This window comes from Vulpes lagopus, chromosome 5, assembly GCF_018345385.1.
Source record: "Vulpes lagopus strain Blue_001 chromosome 5, ASM1834538v1, whole genome shotgun sequence".
Classification (NCBI taxonomy): Eukaryota; Metazoa; Chordata; class Mammalia; order Carnivora; family Canidae; genus Vulpes; species Vulpes lagopus.
The window spans coordinates 108,484,211-108,503,557 of NC_054828.1; the positions used below are offsets into that span (position 1 = coordinate 108,484,211).

General features: G+C 35.3%; 1 protein-coding gene across 1 annotated transcript in view; it reads right to left on the reverse strand.

Moving 5' to 3' along the window:
- The window catches only part of SLC30A6 (solute carrier family 30 member 6), a 42,124-nt gene that overhangs the window by 17,509 nt on the left and 5,268 nt on the right, over positions 1 to 19,347 (reverse strand). The window contains exons 3-10 of the mRNA XM_041756701.1: positions 14,369 to 14,453; positions 13,060 to 13,102; positions 12,002 to 12,067; positions 4,574 to 4,654; positions 3,963 to 3,998; positions 3,150 to 3,244; positions 780 to 828; positions 347 to 466 (exon numbers count right to left, since the gene is read on the reverse strand). Coding sequence (XP_041612635.1) covers positions 347 to 466; positions 780 to 828; positions 3,150 to 3,244; positions 3,963 to 3,998; positions 4,574 to 4,654; positions 12,002 to 12,067; positions 13,060 to 13,102; positions 14,369 to 14,453 — 575 coding nt within the window. The remainder of the gene's footprint in view (positions 1 to 346; positions 467 to 779; positions 829 to 3,149; positions 3,245 to 3,962; positions 3,999 to 4,573; positions 4,655 to 12,001; positions 12,068 to 13,059; positions 13,103 to 14,368; positions 14,454 to 19,347) is intronic.

Below are 19,347 nucleotides of genomic sequence, written 5' to 3' on the forward strand. Positions count from 1 at the left end.
AGGGTTGCCTTTTAAAAAAATGTATCACATCTACTTCCTTTTCCTTCTCGCAGCAACAGTAGCCATGGCTTAGCTCTCTTTTACTGCCATCCTTTCTGTTTCACTCACCAGGTCAGCAGTAGGGAATTTATAGTTTTTCCAGTCTGAATTATAGACTATGGTAAAAAATACATCTTGAATCCAACCCCCCAACTTTTCAGATGAAGACATTTAAGGACAAAACTTGACCAAAGTTACATAGGCCATAAGTAAACATGCTCTAAGTTTAATCCTTATCAATCCCACAGATGCCTTTAAAAGTCAGACCCCAAAATGGAAACCCTTGAAAACAAAACAAAATACTTACTTAATTTCAATTAGCATATATGTAATACAAAGAGCAAATGCTCCAGCAAGATCAATTAAAACAAATGGATTCATTCGGGGAAGGAAGATACTGCTAAGTCCTGGAATAATTCCACACAAGCTATGAAGAAACAAAGAGTATTCATTAGCAGAATTCAATGTCATACTGATGAAAATCTTGTAAAAGATAACTTGTATTTTAGTATCATATGTATGTTATAGACAGCAAAGAGGATTTGGGAACAAAGTTCTTTCACTCGTAAAGGTCTCTTGTATCATCAATTAAAAAGCAAGAAAAAGTAAAAGGAGAATCTGCAAGATTCATGTAGTAACTTCGGCAACGAATAACATAAATAAATTCCCACAACAGATGAATTTCTCGTGGATCCATCTGAAATTATGTATATCATGTAACCCCATACATAACATCTTACCTCCGACTAAGATCTGCAACATGCTCTTGAAGCCAACTCGTACTAGCAGCTTTAAGAAGAAAACACTTAAATTACCTATAATGCACTACCAGAAATACTTGATTTCCTTAATTTAAAAAATAAGTTTGGCAATGACTGTATCACATTTCACAAAAGGACACGCTATTCAAATCTAGCCCTTCTTTCCCTTTAATCCTTCAAATAATGAAGCAAAAGCAGTTTCTGTGATTTGTATCACTGATCTGAAGGAGTTAATGAACTTACAGGTCATTGTTACTATTAATTTTAAGTTTTAAAGGCTTTTTACAAGTAAAGCAGAACTTCCTAACCAGCGTGCTGGGAATGAGTCACAGGTAAACCAATTAATTCCCTCAGCTCTCAGAGTGGACAGGTGGGGATCTGGCTACATGCAGACACCTGCCAGTTACTGCCCCCTGAACAAGCAGCCTCCAGTCTCAAGCATCCTCTTACATTTATCTCAGGGTGACAAAAATATTCACTTTTTTATGTGTTATATGATGTTAAAAAGATTGGCAAGCTTTATATAAAAGCCACATAGTAGAGAACTTAAGAGCAGACTCTGATGCCAGAATACCAGCTGGAAACCAGCTCTGCCTTAGCTAGAAGTGTGGCCTGGAGCAAGCAATTTAACCTCTCAGTGCCTCAGTATAAAATAGGAATAGTAAAATTATTTACCTCATATGGTTTAGGGAGGATTAAATGGGTTAATCGACATAAAGAATTTAGCACAGTGCCTGGCAGACAGAAAGTGCTCAGTATTATTTCTACTCAGATTTCAACTAATATCTCAAATATTAATGTTTCTGAGAACTTTAATAACCAGCTAATGAAAATACAAACTAGGTAACCTTTCTGGAAATAAGCTGGCACAATATACATCAATGACTTAAAAAAATATTGTATTTCCAATTCATTTAAAATTTCTTCTCTGGAAATTTATCCTAAAGAAGACCTGGAGATGCATTCAAGAAATTTGATGTAGAAAAGCAGATTGTAGCATTATTTGCAAAAGGAAAACCTGTACCATTCTGATCTTTTCAGAGAGATATAATTTCTGAATTTTTGTACCTTCTTAAAATTTCTAGAATGACATTATACTATTTTAATAATTTATAAGTTTTTAAAAAATAATTCCAGACATTGCAAATTATCATTATTTAATTTTCTAGTTCATGCAATAATTCTTTTTTTTTTTTTAAGATTTTATTTATTCATGAGAGACACGGGGAGAGAGGCAGAGACACAGGCAGAGGGAGAAGCAGGCTCCCTGCAGGGAGCCTGATGCAGGACTTGATCCCAGGATCCTGGGATCATGACCTTAGCCAAAGGCAGATGCTTACTAAGTAAGCCCAGGCACCCTTCATGCAGTAATTCTTAAACTCTAATTCATACAAATACTACTCATGCTTCATAATATTCATGAAGTTGTTTAAATTTGAATGGGCAATTCAGGAAGCTTTCTTCTTCTGACTGTCTTAGTGTTCAAAAGTCACTGAGACCTAAAATGACCCTCTTCTATCTTTGCTTCAAATGTGGGCCTGTGTATAGCCCACTTTGGTTTTTACCTTACTTCTCCATCAATTAGTGATTAACTCCATGTGGGTTAGTGAGATTCCAGAACAGACAAATTACTGAAAAATGACAGTAAGTTTGACCACTGGGGGCACTTGGGTGGCTCAGTTGATTAGGTGTCTGCTTTAGGCTCAGGTTATGATCTGGGGTTCTGGAACTGACCCCGGATCGGGCTCCCTGCTCAATGAGGAGTCTGCTTCTCCTTCTCCCTCTGCTCATGCTCCATCTCTCTCACTCAGCCCCCGATGCCAAAAATAAAATCTTTAATAAAAAATAATAATTTTGACCACTGAAATATCAGTCTGAATTCTACAGACCTGAGAACAAAAAAATATTTCAAACCATATATGCTACTTTACAACATATGCCCATCCACTAATGACACAGAGAAGTTCCTGGGAACGTATTTAACAGAATACAATTATTTGCAAAGAGCACATCAACTATTTGAGGTTTATGGATGCTTCTAAAATGCTTCTGATAGACTTTTTGTAGGTAGGTTATATGTCTAAAATCCCATTCATGTTATTTGGCAAATACAATTTTTCATAACATGTAATTTAATAAATAAGTCAGTTCTGCCTGTTTTTAATTAATATTTTAAAGCTTGAAATAATTAAATTTTTATAAGTCTCTACTAGAGAAGACCTGAGAACCTTTGGGGTAGTTCTTTCTTCTCTTCAGGATAAGCTTTCTTGTAGATTTATGAGATAAGGAAGTAAACACAAGACTTGTTTTTATGAGAAATTAATCAGATTTTTTATTAAATAAACATACCTTCAGAGACATAAGCAAAAGGTTTATTCCGAACAGAAAGCATTGTGAACAAGTTGAAGGAAAGAGCCACAAAAGTACCAACTAATAATCTTCCCCTAGAAAGAACAGTAACAGTCATCTTTATTTTTTTCTTGGTAATATCAATATGTAATTTCAGCATGCAGACAGACCAAGAGATGGGAAGGCACAGAGTGGTCTGCTTCAGTGCTTTGGGATTTGCAGAGCCATACTCTGAACCTGCTCCATAATCTATGTTTTGTCTATTGCTCCATCTTACACAGGACCAAAACTGACTCTTAGCATTAACTAAGAGTCTTCTTATAGGTAACTTCTGTTACAAATCTATACAAATGCCATGTGTTTGGTTTATAATATACCAGACAGGTCAGAATATCCTAAATTAAACTGATCATAATAGGTAAAGTCCATTTATCTGGCAACTATGTAGTAGATAATAACAGTTCTATTTCTTCTAAAAGTGCTTCTGAAAGATTTGGGCATCAAATTTTAAATTACAGAAGATCAATGGGACTAGCTTAGTGTATTGACCTATGCCTGGCAATTATGAGGGACATAAAGCCAAGGTACAAAGGTCTTCCTGTGTAATATAAAAACATAAGGCCTTGGGAAGACTTAAGGGTGAGAAGAACTTTTGGGATTTGGGAATTTTGTTTGTGAAGTATTAGTGAAATATATATTTCCACGCTCTGAACTCTGACATTGGCCAAAGCAACTATTATTCCCAAAGTACCACTTAATAACTGGGATCAAATATAATAGTGAATTTTATGTATGTCAAAAGCAAAATCTCACGTGTGTATCTCAGGCTGCTCCAAAAAGCGTTCTGCACTAAAAGAAAGAAATAATGTATTAAATTAGTTCTATAAATTATGAAATTAAAAAGCTTTATTTTATACAGAATTAATCCAATAAGTGAACAAAATCTTTTTTTAAAGTTTATTTATTTAAGTAATTTCTACCCTCAACATGGGGCACAACCCCAAGATCAAGAGTTGCACGCTCTTCCAACTAAGTCAGCTAGGTGCCCTGAACAAAATCTTTAAATATGATATCCAACTGTTGATTATTAGCAGTGATCAGGCAAGGACACTTACAAATTATCCTTAATATGTAATATCAATCTTCTCCACAAAATGCTTCAATGGATTGGTACTAAACATTAAAACATGTCTGACTGAAGCCTTTTCATACCTGCCCAGGATTTAGGAACATCAAATAAAGTAAAAAAAGAAGAGTGAAAATAAGGAAGAAAAGTTTGAACATAAAGAAGCCATACTAGCAAAACTCCAGCACTGTTCATCTTAATTTGTATACCCTTCAAACAAATCCAGTGGATTCTTGCATGTTCCCAAAGGTAGCATAAAGGGAATTTACAATGACAGTAACATTGTATACAAATGTACCTTTCTTTTAATATAAATAGAGCTCCCAACTGTGCCAAGACGGTGGAGGCAAATACAGCTAAGACTTCTAATCTTTCAAATCTGAAATCAGAAAATTAATTAGATCAGCACAATTCATAAACCAGTTATCTCCAGAACATATTTTCATTCATTTATTCACTCAATTTTCATGTGTCTATTATAAGCTGTAAACACTGTTCAGACTACAGATTTTCTAGAATGAGGATAAACAAAGGACATCACAGATTCAAAAAAAAAAAAAAAAGAGTGCCTACCTGTACAACATCTATTCCCAGAACTCAATATGGCTCTTATTTTTCTAGAAATAATTATCATAACAATAGCTAACACCTGATTGACCCATCTTGTGTTAGACATTGGCTAAAGTGCTTAACATATTCTCTCTTTTTAAAATATTTCATTTATTTGAGGGAGAGAGAGAGAGCATCAGTGGCAGAGGGAGAGGGAGAAGCAGACTCCCTACTGAGCATGGAGCTTGATATGGGGCTCAGTCCCAGGACCCTGAGATCATGACCTGAGCCAAAGTCAGATGTTTAACAATTAAGCCACCCAGGTGCCTGGATATTATTTCTTCTATACTTCCCATTTTATGAAGGTTATTTTATCCACTTTTTAAAAAAGAAGAGATAAGGACCTTGAAACACACACAAAAAAAGTAACCTGTTCAGAGTCATATAACTAGCAAATGGAGGAGTCAGGTTTCCAAACTTGGGCACTTCAGCTCCAGAGTTCATGATTTTAACTACTTATTATACTGTCTTTCACTGCTACACATAATTGTAGTTAATTATGTGTAAGTCTTATAATCCCTAAATTGTCAGCTGGAGGCCAGCCACTGTAGTCCTATTCATCTTAGTTTTTCCAACATGTAATTTAATGGCATTCAATATATGTGGTAAATATAAATGCTTAAAATTTCTCAAGGAATTACATATCTTCAGAAAAGATAATATAATAATTGAGACTGCTTCTCACATTGCTGTTTGCAAATGGAAAAAATGTTGGAATCAATAAAATACAACACATTATCAAAAATATATCAGAAACAGAGGTGCCTGAGTGGCGCAGCAGATTAAGTGTCCAATTCTGGGTATTGGCCCAGGCCATGATCTTTATCTCATGGGTTGTAAGACTGAGCCTTGCCTCAGGCTCCACGCTCAGTGCAGAGTCTTTGAGATTCTCTCCCTCATCCATCCCCCACTTGCAAGCATACTTTCTCTCTCTCTCCCTCCCTCTCAAATGAATAAATAAATTCTAAAATATATATATATAAATTAAACGTATTTATTGACATGGAAAGATATAAGTGAAAAGAGTAGGTCATAAAAGTGTATAAAAACAGTATGTAAATGAAGCAAAGTTATTTGTGGAAATTGATAAACTGATATGAAAGTGCATATCGAACACACAAGATGAAGGAAAGCAAAAACAATCTAAAGAACAACAAAGCTGGAAGATTTATACCACCAGATGTCAATATTTATTTCAAAACTATCATAGTTAACACAGAATAGTACTAATACAAGAATAGACAAATGTACCAGATTGAACATAAAAGAAAATCCAGAAATAGAATTACACGTTCATAATCACCTAATTTATGAAAAAAGGTAGATATAAAAGTGGAGAAAAAGAACTAATTTTTTTCCAATAAATGTTTTACCAATTGAACAACTATGTAGAAACAAACGTACCTTGATTTCTACCTCAACCTATACACAAATATGAATTCCAATTTAGGTGGCTCAGTGGTTGAGCATCTGCCTTTGGCTCAGGTTGTGATCCTGGGGACCTGGGATCAAATCCTACATCAGGCTCTCTGCAGAGAGCCTGCTTTTCCCTATGCCTGTGTCTCTGCCTCTCTGTGTCTCTCATGAATAAATAAATAAATATCTTTAAAAAAATGAATTCCAGTTTAGGTTTTAAATGTGAAAAGTTAAACAAGACTTCTAAATAACCGCAGAATATCTTTATGACCTAGAAGTGGCCAAGATTTCTTGACAAGTACACAAAAAGCACTAACCATTAAAGACTAATAAATTGAATTTATCATTGAAATAACAAACTTTTTACTCATGGGAAAAGATATTTATATATAAAGAACTCTTACAGATCAATAAGGGGAAAAAAGGAAACTCAATTTAAAAATGGGCAGAACACTTTAACAAGCATTTCACAAAATGGGTAATAATCTGGACGATTAAGAAATATATGAAAAAGTAGGGCAGCCTGGGTGGTTCTGCCTTTATCTGTGTGTGTGTCTCTCATGAATAAATAAATAAAATCTTAAAATATATATATATATATATATATATATATATATATATATGAAAAAGTCAATAAAAAATATGAAAAAGTGTTCAACTGGTCACCAGGAAAAGAATTTAAAACCACAAGACACAACTACATACCCCAGAATGGCTTAAAAAAAAAAAAGGCAAAACCAACTGTTGGTGTAGGCATTAACCAAAACTCTCATACATTGCCAGTGGCAGAGTAGACAGGTAAAAACCATTCTAGAAAACTGGTAATATCTTCTAACAATGAACATATGTAAATCCTACGACTGAGTAACTTCACTCAAACATATATGTCCAACATAAAGGGATACACATGTACAGCAAAAGACATGTATGAGAATATTCATAAGTAGTTTTATTGATTATAGCTAAAGGCTAAAAATCACCTAAATGTCCTTCAATAGTTGAACATAAAAAAAAAATTATCGCATGTTCATAAAATGGAATATGAGAGCAATGGACCACAGTGAACTACTGCTACAGGAGAGTATACACTGTAATCCCATTTATGTGCCTTCAAAAACACAACAATAATCTGCAAGGAATACTGGTCAGAGCACTAATCCTTTTGTTGGGGTCTGACTCTGACTCAAAAAAAGGGAGGGTTTTGGGGAAGATTTGTAGTGTTTTATATCATGATGTAGATGGTAGTTATAGAGGTATATTTATTTATTAAAATTCACCAAACTATACAAGGATATAAGACAGAAAAGATACAGTCCTTGGTACCATGAAATTTATATATATATATAAAGATTTTATATATATATATATATATATATAAAGATTTTATTTATTTATTTATTTATTTGAGAATGAGTGGGAGGGAGAGAGAGAGAAAGAGAAAGAAGGAGCAGGGGAAGGGGCAGAGGGAGAGAGCGAAGCAGATTACCCACAGAACAGGAGCCTGACATGGGGCTCGATCCTGGGACTCGGATCATGACCTGAGCCAAAGGCAGATGCTTAACTGACTGAGCTACTCAGGCACCACTGAAGTTTATATTTTAAAGGGAAAGACAGAATAACAACTTATAAGCTCTAATAAATTCTATACAGAGAATTATAGTAGTCTGATACGACAAGAGGCTAATTGGGATCTATTTTAGATTGCACCCAGTCACTTAATGACATTGGCATTTATTATATTAGTATTGGAATAATAAGATGGAGCTTATCTTGCAAAAATGACATGAAGAACATTTCAAACAGAGACAACAGCTTGTACAAAGGACCTAAGGCAGCAATAAATTAGTTCTGTAAAAAAAAATCACAGAAAGTGTTGTATAGAGGACATAAAAGTGGTAACTTGAAGAGAAGGAGGCATAGATCATCTCATAAATGAATTCTGTGAATTACTGAAAGGAGTCAGGATTTTATTTTAAGCATGATAGCAAACAACTGGGTGGTTTTAAGGAGGAGACTGACGGTATGATTTAGGTTTAAAAAGGTGGTAAGAGCAGAGATATGGGGACCAGTTAGGAGCCTGGATTAAGGCAAGAAATGAAGATTGCTTGATTAGGATTGTAGTAGTTGACATAGAAATGGGGGTGAGGGCAGATTCTGGATGTGCGTGTAGGTTACCCTGATGTAACCTGCTGATGGATAAATGTGGGAAATGAGAGAATAATAAAGGATTTTGCTTGAGTAACTGAGTGGCAGTATACTTACTGAGATAAGAAAAACTGCAGTGGAACAGGTTTTAGGGGAAGAAAACAAAAAGTCTAGCCAATATTTAAGACACCAATTAGACATTCATGTGATGTTGTAAAGAAGACAGTCTGAAACAAGACAGATCTTAGAGCTAGAGAACTAGAGTTGGAATTACTAAATATAGATGATATTTCAAGCTATGTGATTGATTGTAATTATCCTCAGATGTTAATTTTATTGTTTAATTGCTCCCTCCTTTCTTGTTCACTCTAAATAAGTGGGTCAAAATGGGAGCTATCATGTCCTTGTTTATCCTTGTCTCCATACTGGACCAATCAATAATTCTTTCTCATGATTTTCTTATCCAGAGTTGGCAAAGGATCTTTCCTTCTCTAAGAAGAAGGTAAGAAGGTTCCAGTTAAGGTCATGCTAGGAGTGATTCCAGGATGGTGGGGAAAAGTGGTCTAAGAAACTAAACCTGACATGCAGAGAAAAGTAGGCCTGACAGGTAAGAGAAAGACAATGTCCTGAGTGTGCTAGTCTCTATGCCAGATACCTCAGTCTTATATATTTCTGTTATATAAATCACAAAAGTTCCTATTTCCCTCCCCCAACACTAGTTTGAGTTGGATTTTTGTCACAACCAAAAGCCTTAACTCAGAGTCACAGATTCCCGTATACAGATACCTCTATGTACCTTATAACTTTATCATACTAATAGTCCAACTCTATCAAATTTCAGTGACACTTAGGAATATCTTCACTTTGCATTAAAATTTCATAGTTTTGCCCTATTGTTTAAGTAAACAAAATCTGATTTTGTTTGAAAGACTGTTTGATCTAAAAGTTTATTTGCCAAAGCCAAATTCTTCTTTTGATGGGAGAAGATAATTGCAAATGATATAACCGATAAGGGGTTAGTATCCAAAATATATTAAAGAACTTATACAACTTAACAGACATACACACACATACAATTAAAAATGGGCAGAAGACATAAACAGACATTTCTCCAAAGAAGACATACAGATGGCCAATAGATACAGGAAAAGATGCTCAACATCATCAGAGCAGTGCAAATCAAAACCAAATGAGATATCCCATAATATCTGTCAGAATGACTAACATAAAAAACACAAGAAGCAACCAGTATTGGTGAGGATGTGAAGAAAAAGGAACCCTCATGCACTGTTGGTAGGAATACAAACTGGTGCAGCCACTGTAGAAAATAGTAAGGCAGTTCCTCAAAAAATTAAAAATAGAATTACCATATGATCAAGTAATCCCACTACTGGGTATTTACTCAAAGAATACAAAAACACTAATTTGAAAAAACATGCGTACCCCTATGATTACTGCAGCATTATTTACAATAGTCAAAATATGGAAGCAGCCCAAGGTGCCTATCAATAGATGAATGGATAAAGATTATGTGGTGTATTACAATGTAATAGTAATACAATGGAACATTATTCATCCATAGAAAAGAGTGAAATCTTGCCATTTGCAACAACATGGATGGATCTAAAGGTTATAATGCTAAATGAAATGAGTCAGTCAGAAAAACATATATACCATGTGATCTCACTCCTATGTGGAATTTAAGAAATAAAACAAACAAAAAAGAGACAAACCAAAAAACAGATTCTTAACTACAGAGAACAAACTGGTGGTTACCAGAGGGGAGGTGGGTGGGGATGGATGAAATAGGCGAAGGGATTAAGAGTACACTTACTGTGATGAAGAGTTAGTAATGTGTAGTATTAGGAACCACTACATTGTACACCTGAAACTAATATAATGCTATATGTTAATTACATTGGGATTTTTAAAAAAGATTTTATTTATTTATTTGACAGAGAGTGAGTGAGAGAGAACACAAAGCAGGGGGAGTAGCAGAAGGAGAGGAAGAAGTAGGCTTTTCACTAAGCAGGGAGCCCAATGTGGGGCTCGACCCCAGGATCCTAGGATCACAACCTGAGCCGAAAGCAGACACTGAACCAATTGAGCCACCCAGGTGCCCCATATTGGGATTTTTAAAAACTAAAAAAAAAAAAGAAAGAAAAAAGAAAAAGAAAAATGACAAGTGTTAGCATGCTGGTGGGAATGGAAAATAGTGCTGCCACTGTGGAAAATGTATGGTGGTTCCTCAAAAAGTTAAACATGGAATCACAGAGTATGATCCAGGAATCAGTAGACACCCAAAAGAGCTGAAAGCAGGGATTCAAACAGACAGTTGTATACCAATGTTTATAAAAGCATTACTTACAATAGCCCAAAGGTGGATACAACAGAAGAATAAAAAATTTGACATATACACAACAGAAAATTATTCAACTTTAGGAAGTCATGAAATTCTGATATATAAAACAGATGAAAAAAAAAAACAGATGAAATTTGTAAATATTAAGTGAAATAAGCCATATTCAAATACTGTGTGATTCCGTTTATATGAGGTACTCAGTACAGGCAAATTCATAAACATGAATTTGGTGCTTGCTAAGGGCTGAGAGATAGGGGAATACGGAGTTATTGTTTAATGGGTACAGAGTTTCTGTCTGGGGAGAGGAAATATTTCTGGAAATAGATAGTGGCAGTTCTCACACAACACTGTGAAGGTACTTAATGCTACTGAATTGTACACTTGAAAATGGTTAAAATAGTAACTTTTATGTTACACACATTTTATCACAATAAAAACCCCCACAAACTTAAAAAAGAAATTCTTCTTTCAAGTTTTTTCCTAGGATCAGAAAGGAACTCATTTTTTCCATTACCAAAAACCTCTAATACAAAAGATTATCTTCTAACTTTCAATGTTTAGTAATTTCTAAAACTATAGAAACAGAGTATCAAATTCTTTGTTAGTCCACTGCTATCACAAATCCCGTCTTTTTTTTTTTTTAAGATTTTATTTATTCATTAATGAGAGACACAGAGAGAGCTAGGCAGAGACACAGGCAGAGGAAGAAGTGGGCTCCCCTCAGGAAGCCCAATGCCGGACTCGATCCCAGGACTCCGGAATCATGCCCTGAGCCAAAGGCAGATGCTCAACCACTGAGCCACCCAGGCATCCCCACAAATCCAGTCTTAAGATAAAAATACATCTCTAACACTACATTAATGTTAAAATATATCACATTTACACTAACATGTACGGGACAAACCTATAGGAAAATCCTTTGTATTTTCTCTAAAATTTAAGAGATTACCAAAGTATTAGAGAACCTAATGTGAACACTTTATTTTAATATGATTTAAATTTAAATATTTATGTTTCTTATCTAGAATCTTGTTGGAAGAATTTTTTTTAATCTACTTTCACTATTTGATCCCCATTCCATTACACAGGCATTTATTCTCTACAAACACTCTAGCTAGCTCTTTACTGCCTGATAACTACTACTAAAATTTTAATAGCAATAAGTTAGCAGAAAATAAAATGACTTGAACTTACCCAAATGAATAGACAGGACTAGGTTTCTTCATCATTACCCAGTAACTTATCAAACATGTCATTAAACTAAGTAAAAAGGAAAACAAATTTAGCTTTAGAACTAGAGCAAGAAGATAACACAGAGAACGAAATTAAGTTTTTAGAATTCCTAAGTTTGTTGGAAGTTATCAGTGTTTGCAGACTAAATTATTCTAATAACCTATGATCTAATCACTATGAGCATCCTAATACCTGAGTTTTAACATGTGGAGAAACTGAGTAAAGTCACAGTACCTCAAGTCAGTAAACAGAACCTAAACTTATACTTTCTCTACTCAGTAAGTTACCCACCTAGTTTCTGAATTGAGCATGCAAAAAAGACACAGTAATAATTAAAGTAATATATTTTGTTTTAGCCACAAATAAGAAATCTTAACTCTGATAAACTTTTATCTTTGTTAAGAGTTAAGGTAAATATTACTAACCACATTCTGGATGGGATAAAATTATGTTCATTTTCCAAGTACAGTGCAGATTCACTTTAAATTACTACAGTGTAAAATCCAGGTGGTAACTATATGTTTTAGATGAGTCAAGTAGATTTAGTTACGTGACTGATAGAAAGAAAACCTTATACGCCTATGGCCATCAATCTTGCAGACATCAAGGATTTTGTAAACCTTACATGGCAATATGAGAGGTCCTAGGAAGCAGGGAGCCAAAAGGGTGTCTCTCTAGCTCACAATTATTAACTTCTTAGTTACTAATGCCCATCTACATGGTTATAGAAGGAACTGTTATGTTTTTACTTGACCCTTCTCCCTGCCCACAGCTGACTCAACTATTGATAGGCACGCAAAGCGTATAATCTAATGCCTGGATATTATTTTTTCTGTTTCTCTCTAAATGGGATATTTTCTTCCAGTATATCTCCTAATAGTTATTGTTTATATATATGTTCTATGTTGATAATTTAACTTATTTCACAGATTACTTCCCTTTAAGCAGAGAAAACATAAATTCAGTACAACAAATTCCTTATTAATTTTGAAACACTAAAGAGATTTTTTAAAACTTACCTAAAAAGATCAAAAATGGTTAAGTAAGTATAGGCAGTTAAAGCTGCAAAACAATAAAATGATTAAAATGTTGCTGAATCCACTGTTTGAAAATATAGCTAATCAACAAGATTTTTCATACTTGGAGTATCCATTACCAAAAAAATCCCTGAGCCACTAATTAATCTATGTTGGCAATCATCTAGATCAATATAAGTAGCCAAACTTGGTAAATATAGACACATCTGACTGGCTCAGTTGGTAGAGCATGCATCTCTTGATCTCAGGGTTACTGAGTTCAAGCTTGGCACTGGAGCCTACTTAATTAAAAAACAAAAACAAAAACAAAAAAGGTTGGTAAATACAGAAGCTTACTTTAGAACCCAATTTCTCCACCAGGGAAAAGAAAGCAGTATATACCCAAAAGTGCTGTGATCATTTTTATTTTTGTTTTTTACCTTCTTCTATCATTTGAGTACTATTTTAAATACATTCTTTAAATAGCAAGATGAAAACAATGGTACATAAAAACATAAGAGGTCAAGAAATGGGATGCCTGGGTGGCTCAATTAGGTGGGCATCCAGCTCTTGATTTCAGTCATGATCTCAGGATCAGAATCCCAAGTCGGGCTCCCTATTGAGGATGGAGTCTACTTGGGATTCTCTCCTCTTCCCCGTCTGCCCTGCTCAAGCTCCCTCTCGCCAAAAATAAAAATAAATACCATTAAAAATTTTTTTAAAAAGAGTTCAAGGGCAGCCCAGGTGGCTCAGCGGTTTAGCGCCGCCTTCGACCCAGGGTATGATGCTGGAGACCGGGGATCGAGTCCCATGTCGGGCTCTCTGCATGGTGCCTGCTTCTCCCTCTGCCTGTGTCTGCCTCTCTCTCTCTCTCTGTGTGTCTGTGTGTGTCTCTCATGAATAAATCAATAAAAATCTTTTTTTTTTTAATCAATAAAAATCTTAAAAAAAAAAAAAAGAGTTCAAGATTTCCCTTTTCAAGGAAAATCCAAGAAACAGAAGTCTCAAAATCTCACTTAGATACTGCATAAATTGAAGGGCTAATCTATCACATGAAAAAGAAATCTTAGTCTCAGAGAGATATAAAGATATTTTAAAAAAATAATAGCTCATTTAAAATGATAATGCCTAACAACTGAACCAAATTTTACAGTTTACAAGGCACTTTTCATATAGGTTCTCTCATTTAAACCTTTTGAGTTATATTTCAGAATAATACATTCTATGTAAAGAAAGATATACCTTTATTTAAAATCAGAACAATAGATTGAAACTAATAATTAACTCCAAAGAAATAAGAACAGTGACATACCTATACTGTTAGTGGAACTGCACCACATAAGCAGGAAGCCAGTACATGTTAAGTTTATTGCACCAAAGAGCAATATCTTCCAGGACTGTGAAAAAAGAAAATCATTCTTAATTGTATAGTGCTGATAAACTTCACTGGGCCTGTTCAAGTTGCTGCAATTCATACTCTCCAAAGGAATAAGCACATCTTCCTTCAAAAAGTGTTACATTTTCTATATCTACCAAAATTACCATCAACCAAGTTATTATTAAAATACATATATTAAAAAAATAGTTCTAAAGCTGGAATTCTCAAAGAGAAAAAGATTCTGCCATATAAGGTCTCAAACAGTTGAGAAAAATAGGCATATACTATAATATCATTCTGTCTCTTTTAATATGTACATAGAAACAATGATAGCAGATGGAGCAATATATAAAGCAACTTGTGAGTCTGAGTAAAGGGCTTAAGGGAATTCCTAACACTAATCTTGTGACTTTTCCGTACGCTTGAAATTATATCAAAATAAACGTATTATTCCCCTCTCCCCAAAAAAGGGCTGCATTTACTTATTTACCAAATAAGTCATATGAAATAGGACTGCAAAAGAGGGAAAGACTACCATGTGTTAGAAGTTCATAGACCTGAGGAGCACCTGCATAGCTCAGTGGGTGGGTACCTGCTTTTGGCTCAGATTGTGATCCCAGTGTCCTGGCATCGAGTTCCACATCAGGCTCCCTTCTCAGTGGGGAGCCTGCCTCTCTCTCTGTCTCTCATGAATAAATAAATAAAAATCTTTAAAAAAAAGTTCATATACCTGAGATATACCTGGAAAGTAGCTAGGATTTCGTCAGAGGAAGCAGAAAGGGCATTCTAAGAATAAAAGAAGACATCAAGTGAAGTGTTTTGTTTTGTTTTGTTTTTAAGATTTTATTTTATTTATTCATGAGAGACAGAGACACAGGCGGAGGGAGAAGCAGGCTCCAGGCAGGGAGCCCGATGCAGGACTTGATCCTGGGTCTCCAGGATTAGGCCCTGGACTGAAGGCGGTGCTAAACCGCTGAGCCACCCGGGCTGCCCAAGTGAAGTGTTTTTTAATTTTTATTCCACTCCACTCCCTAAAAAGAGGGGAGATCTATAATTGTGTGAAAGTAGAAGTGAAACAAGTTAGTGAAAATGGAGTTATTTGGAGGTGTTAAAATTAGATATATTTGCAAAGGTGAAATGTGGGATAGGATGACTTTAGAACACGGATGCAAAATGTAGGTTTAGGATGAAGAACCTTTAGGATGAAGAACCTCTCAGAAAGGTAAGAAGGTCCTTCTGTTCCTGAAGGGACAGAGAAACTGTGAGCTAGGAAGAAGTGACAGTGAAGCAGCACTGAACTAAAAACCTATACATCTCTAGAAAATAAGAAACAAGGCCATTTTCTATGGTAGAGTAGGACTGGAAACTTAAATCCAGAGGAGAATTTGCAGAGCAGCAGTTCTAGTGAGTGTACTACTGAATCATCAGGGGAGAACAAGAATGCCTATCATAAATTTATGGTAGGCAACATTCTGCAGCTTCCTCTACCCCCACAAGCAAAACCAGAGAAGCAGCTAAGGAAGGGATGTTAGACTGAGAGCTAATATAATAGGTTAATGGGACAAGGGACTCTCATAGTGAGGACATTAATGGAATGATTGGACATGGGCTCTAATCAAGACAGGGATTCAAGAACAGTCAGAAAAGGAGGATAAGGCATGTAATTTAAAAAGGACATTCTCTGCAGCTCTACTGATGAATCAAGTTATTTATCAATAAATATTTGAGTACTATTTTCTAACAGACATTTTTCTAGACACTAGAGATACAGCAGGGAACAATATATGGACCTTATAATCTAGTTGGGATAACAATTAGCAAATACATAAGGTCAGGTGGTGGTAAGTGCTATGAAGGAAAAATAAAGTACAGCAAGAATACCGTAACGGGAGACATGGAAAAGGTGCTCCTAGACAAGGTGGTCAGAAAAGACCCCTTTAGTAAGGTAACATGTAACCAGAAATCTTACAGAGGCAAAGGAACTAAGCATGCAGATATCTAGAAAAGAAAATGGAAACCACAGTACAAATGTCCTGACACAAAAGAGGATCTGGCTGAGGATGGATAGACAAGAAGGGAGAGGGAGTCTGGGGTTCCATCAAGTAGTGTCTTGTATGCCAGCAAAAGAATAGAGATTTATTCCAAATGAGATGGAAAGTGGCTTAGCTTTCATTTTTACAAGACCATTCTGGCTTCTCTATGTTGAATACACGGTATAGGGATAGAAGGATAGAAGTAGGAAGACCATTTAGAACGTGACTGCAGTAATCATGTGAGAAATGGTGGTTTTGAGGTTGGTAAGAAAGTCAGAAGAGTCAGATTCTTAGCATTACACTGAGGATAGAGTAGAAAGATTTACTTACAAAATGGATGAGGAATGAAAGAAAGAGAGGGAGAAGAATGTCTTCAAGGTGTCTGGCCTGTGCACTGGAAGAACAGAGTGGCCATTTAGTTAGGAAGGGACAGAAAATCAAAGTTCAGGTTTGACCATATTAAATTTGAGATGCCTATTAGATATCCAAGTGGAAATGCTGAGAGGGCCGTGATACATAGGAATGTAGAAATAGGGGAGAAGTTATGAATTGAGATATAAATATGGGGTCATCAGCATATGGTTACAGAGGTTTATTAGTTACTTTGTTAAAGCTGTTTCAGTGGATTGGGGAGGACTACAGCCAGACTGGTATGTATTTAGTGGATACAGAAAGAAGTGAAAGTGAACAGAGAGTGAAGGCAATTATTTTAAGTAGTTTCGCTATATCAAAGGAAGCAGAGAAATGAGGCAGTACCTGAAAATGGAAGATATGGTATGTGATGATGCAGGAAGGAACAATTGTAGGAAGGTTATCTTTGAGTAGACAAGTGGAAGCACTGGCCTTATATAGAAGATCGGAGAGTTCATTCATAGAAACAGGAGGAAAGGCAGAATGTTGGGAGATGACAGAATGTGGAAGTGTTTTCTGATTACTTCTTTTCCTTTAGTGAAACAGGAAGCAAGATCAAGAGGTCAGAGTGAAGTTGAATAAGGTTTTAGAAGTTTGAAGATAGAAGTGAAAGACTGGCATGAAACAGCTATCTAGAAAAATGGAAAACTGAATGAACTAAACAATCCAGTATGACATATTTGATCATGAATTTAAATTTTTTTTTATTATTATTTATTTATAATAGTCACAGAGAGAGAGAGAGAGAGGCAGAGACACAGGCAGAGGGAGAAGCAGGCTCCATGCACCGGGAGCCCAATGTGGGATTCGATCCCGGGTCTCCAGGATCGCGCCCTGGGCCAAAGGCAGGCGCCGAACCGCTGCGCCACCCAGGGATCCCTGATCATGAATTTAAAGTAAGACCAGACACCATGGTTTTGTGTTTCTCTTGGGCTACATTCAATTGCTTGAGTGCAGGAACAGAGTAGCAAGAACTAGACTTAATGATGTTAAGGATTTGCCAGGAAAGTATCAGAGGAAGAGTAATAGATGAAAGGAGGGCACAAAGGAGTTGAAGAAATATACAAGAAATTGGTGATGATGGACCAAAGAATCTAAATTGGCTAAGTAAGCAAATGAGGATAAGAGATGAAAAGTAGTGAAGATATGGCATAGTCAATGGACTGGATATCCTAGTAAGACTGGAGAATTACTGGAATTGTGATAATACAAGGAGTAAACTAGAATAACAAGAGATGGTGACTATGAGTGAAATGCTTGAAACTGAGACAATGGGAAGATACGGTTACTATAAATGATAATGTCTATGGTATGATCATAGGAATGAATGGTTGGAAGGGATATCAGACAAGATTATTTGTGGTGAGGAAGTAAGGAACTGAGAGGTAAGGATCTTCCTCATGATGTAAGAAATTACAAAGAACTAAAACAGGAGCAGTAGTAAAGAGAGATGAGCTAGATACATTTGTAAGATTTAAATTATTATGGAGATTATCTGCACAAAGCAGGTGCTCTTATATTGGTTATGTTCCTACTACCTATTCTGTGGCATAGTGTGCTTCAATAAAGCATAAGATTCAAGAAGTTTCTGTTTGCTTCTGCAATGTTTCTTTCCATCAATATTATAACATTCTATCTGTTCTCAAGAGATCATCCTAAATGATTAGATATACAAGAGGCAGATCAATTTCCTACCCTTGGCTCTTTAGGTTTAAAGAGCTATACTAAGTTAATAGAGCGATACTATTTTCAAATACTAGAATTATTGAGTTCTGACTATATTTCAAAGTTTTAGCAACAGGAGATACAGTGATTAGAAACAAAGAACAGAAGACTCTAGTCTAGTATTATAATACATGGCCAATATCATTGGTACACTTATGTTCCACTGAAACTAGGTTTATTTAAAATTCATCACATATTTATTGGCTGCTTATTTTGTGCTTTTATTAAAAAGTGAACAAAAACAGACATAGTCACTGTCTTTGGAGAGCTTATAGTATATTTTAGACAATAATGAAAACAATAAAAACAGAACAATAACTAGAAGGTCTATATTGGTAACAAAAAAGGGTACTGATTATCTTTTTTTTTTTAATGTAAGCTCTAACACAGCATCGGTGGATCTTGAATTCAAAAGCATAACTTATTTTTCTTTGCTTACACTAAAAATGAGAGAATATGGCTTTAAATTGCATCGATTAAATTTGTAAAAAAAAAAAAAAAGTAATAAAAGGCAAAATAATTTCTCTTTAAAACTCATTAGAATTATATAAAAAACTTAACTGAAGCCTAGCTTCCTCCCAAGCAAAACAACTGTGTATCAAAGTACTGTAATTTTGCTTAGCCAGGAGTGCCTGGCTTACCCAGTCAGTAGAATATATAAGATATTTTTGGTGCTGGCGTAGTGAGTTCAAGCCCCACACTGAGCGAAGATTAGCTAAATAAATAAATAAATAAATGAATAAA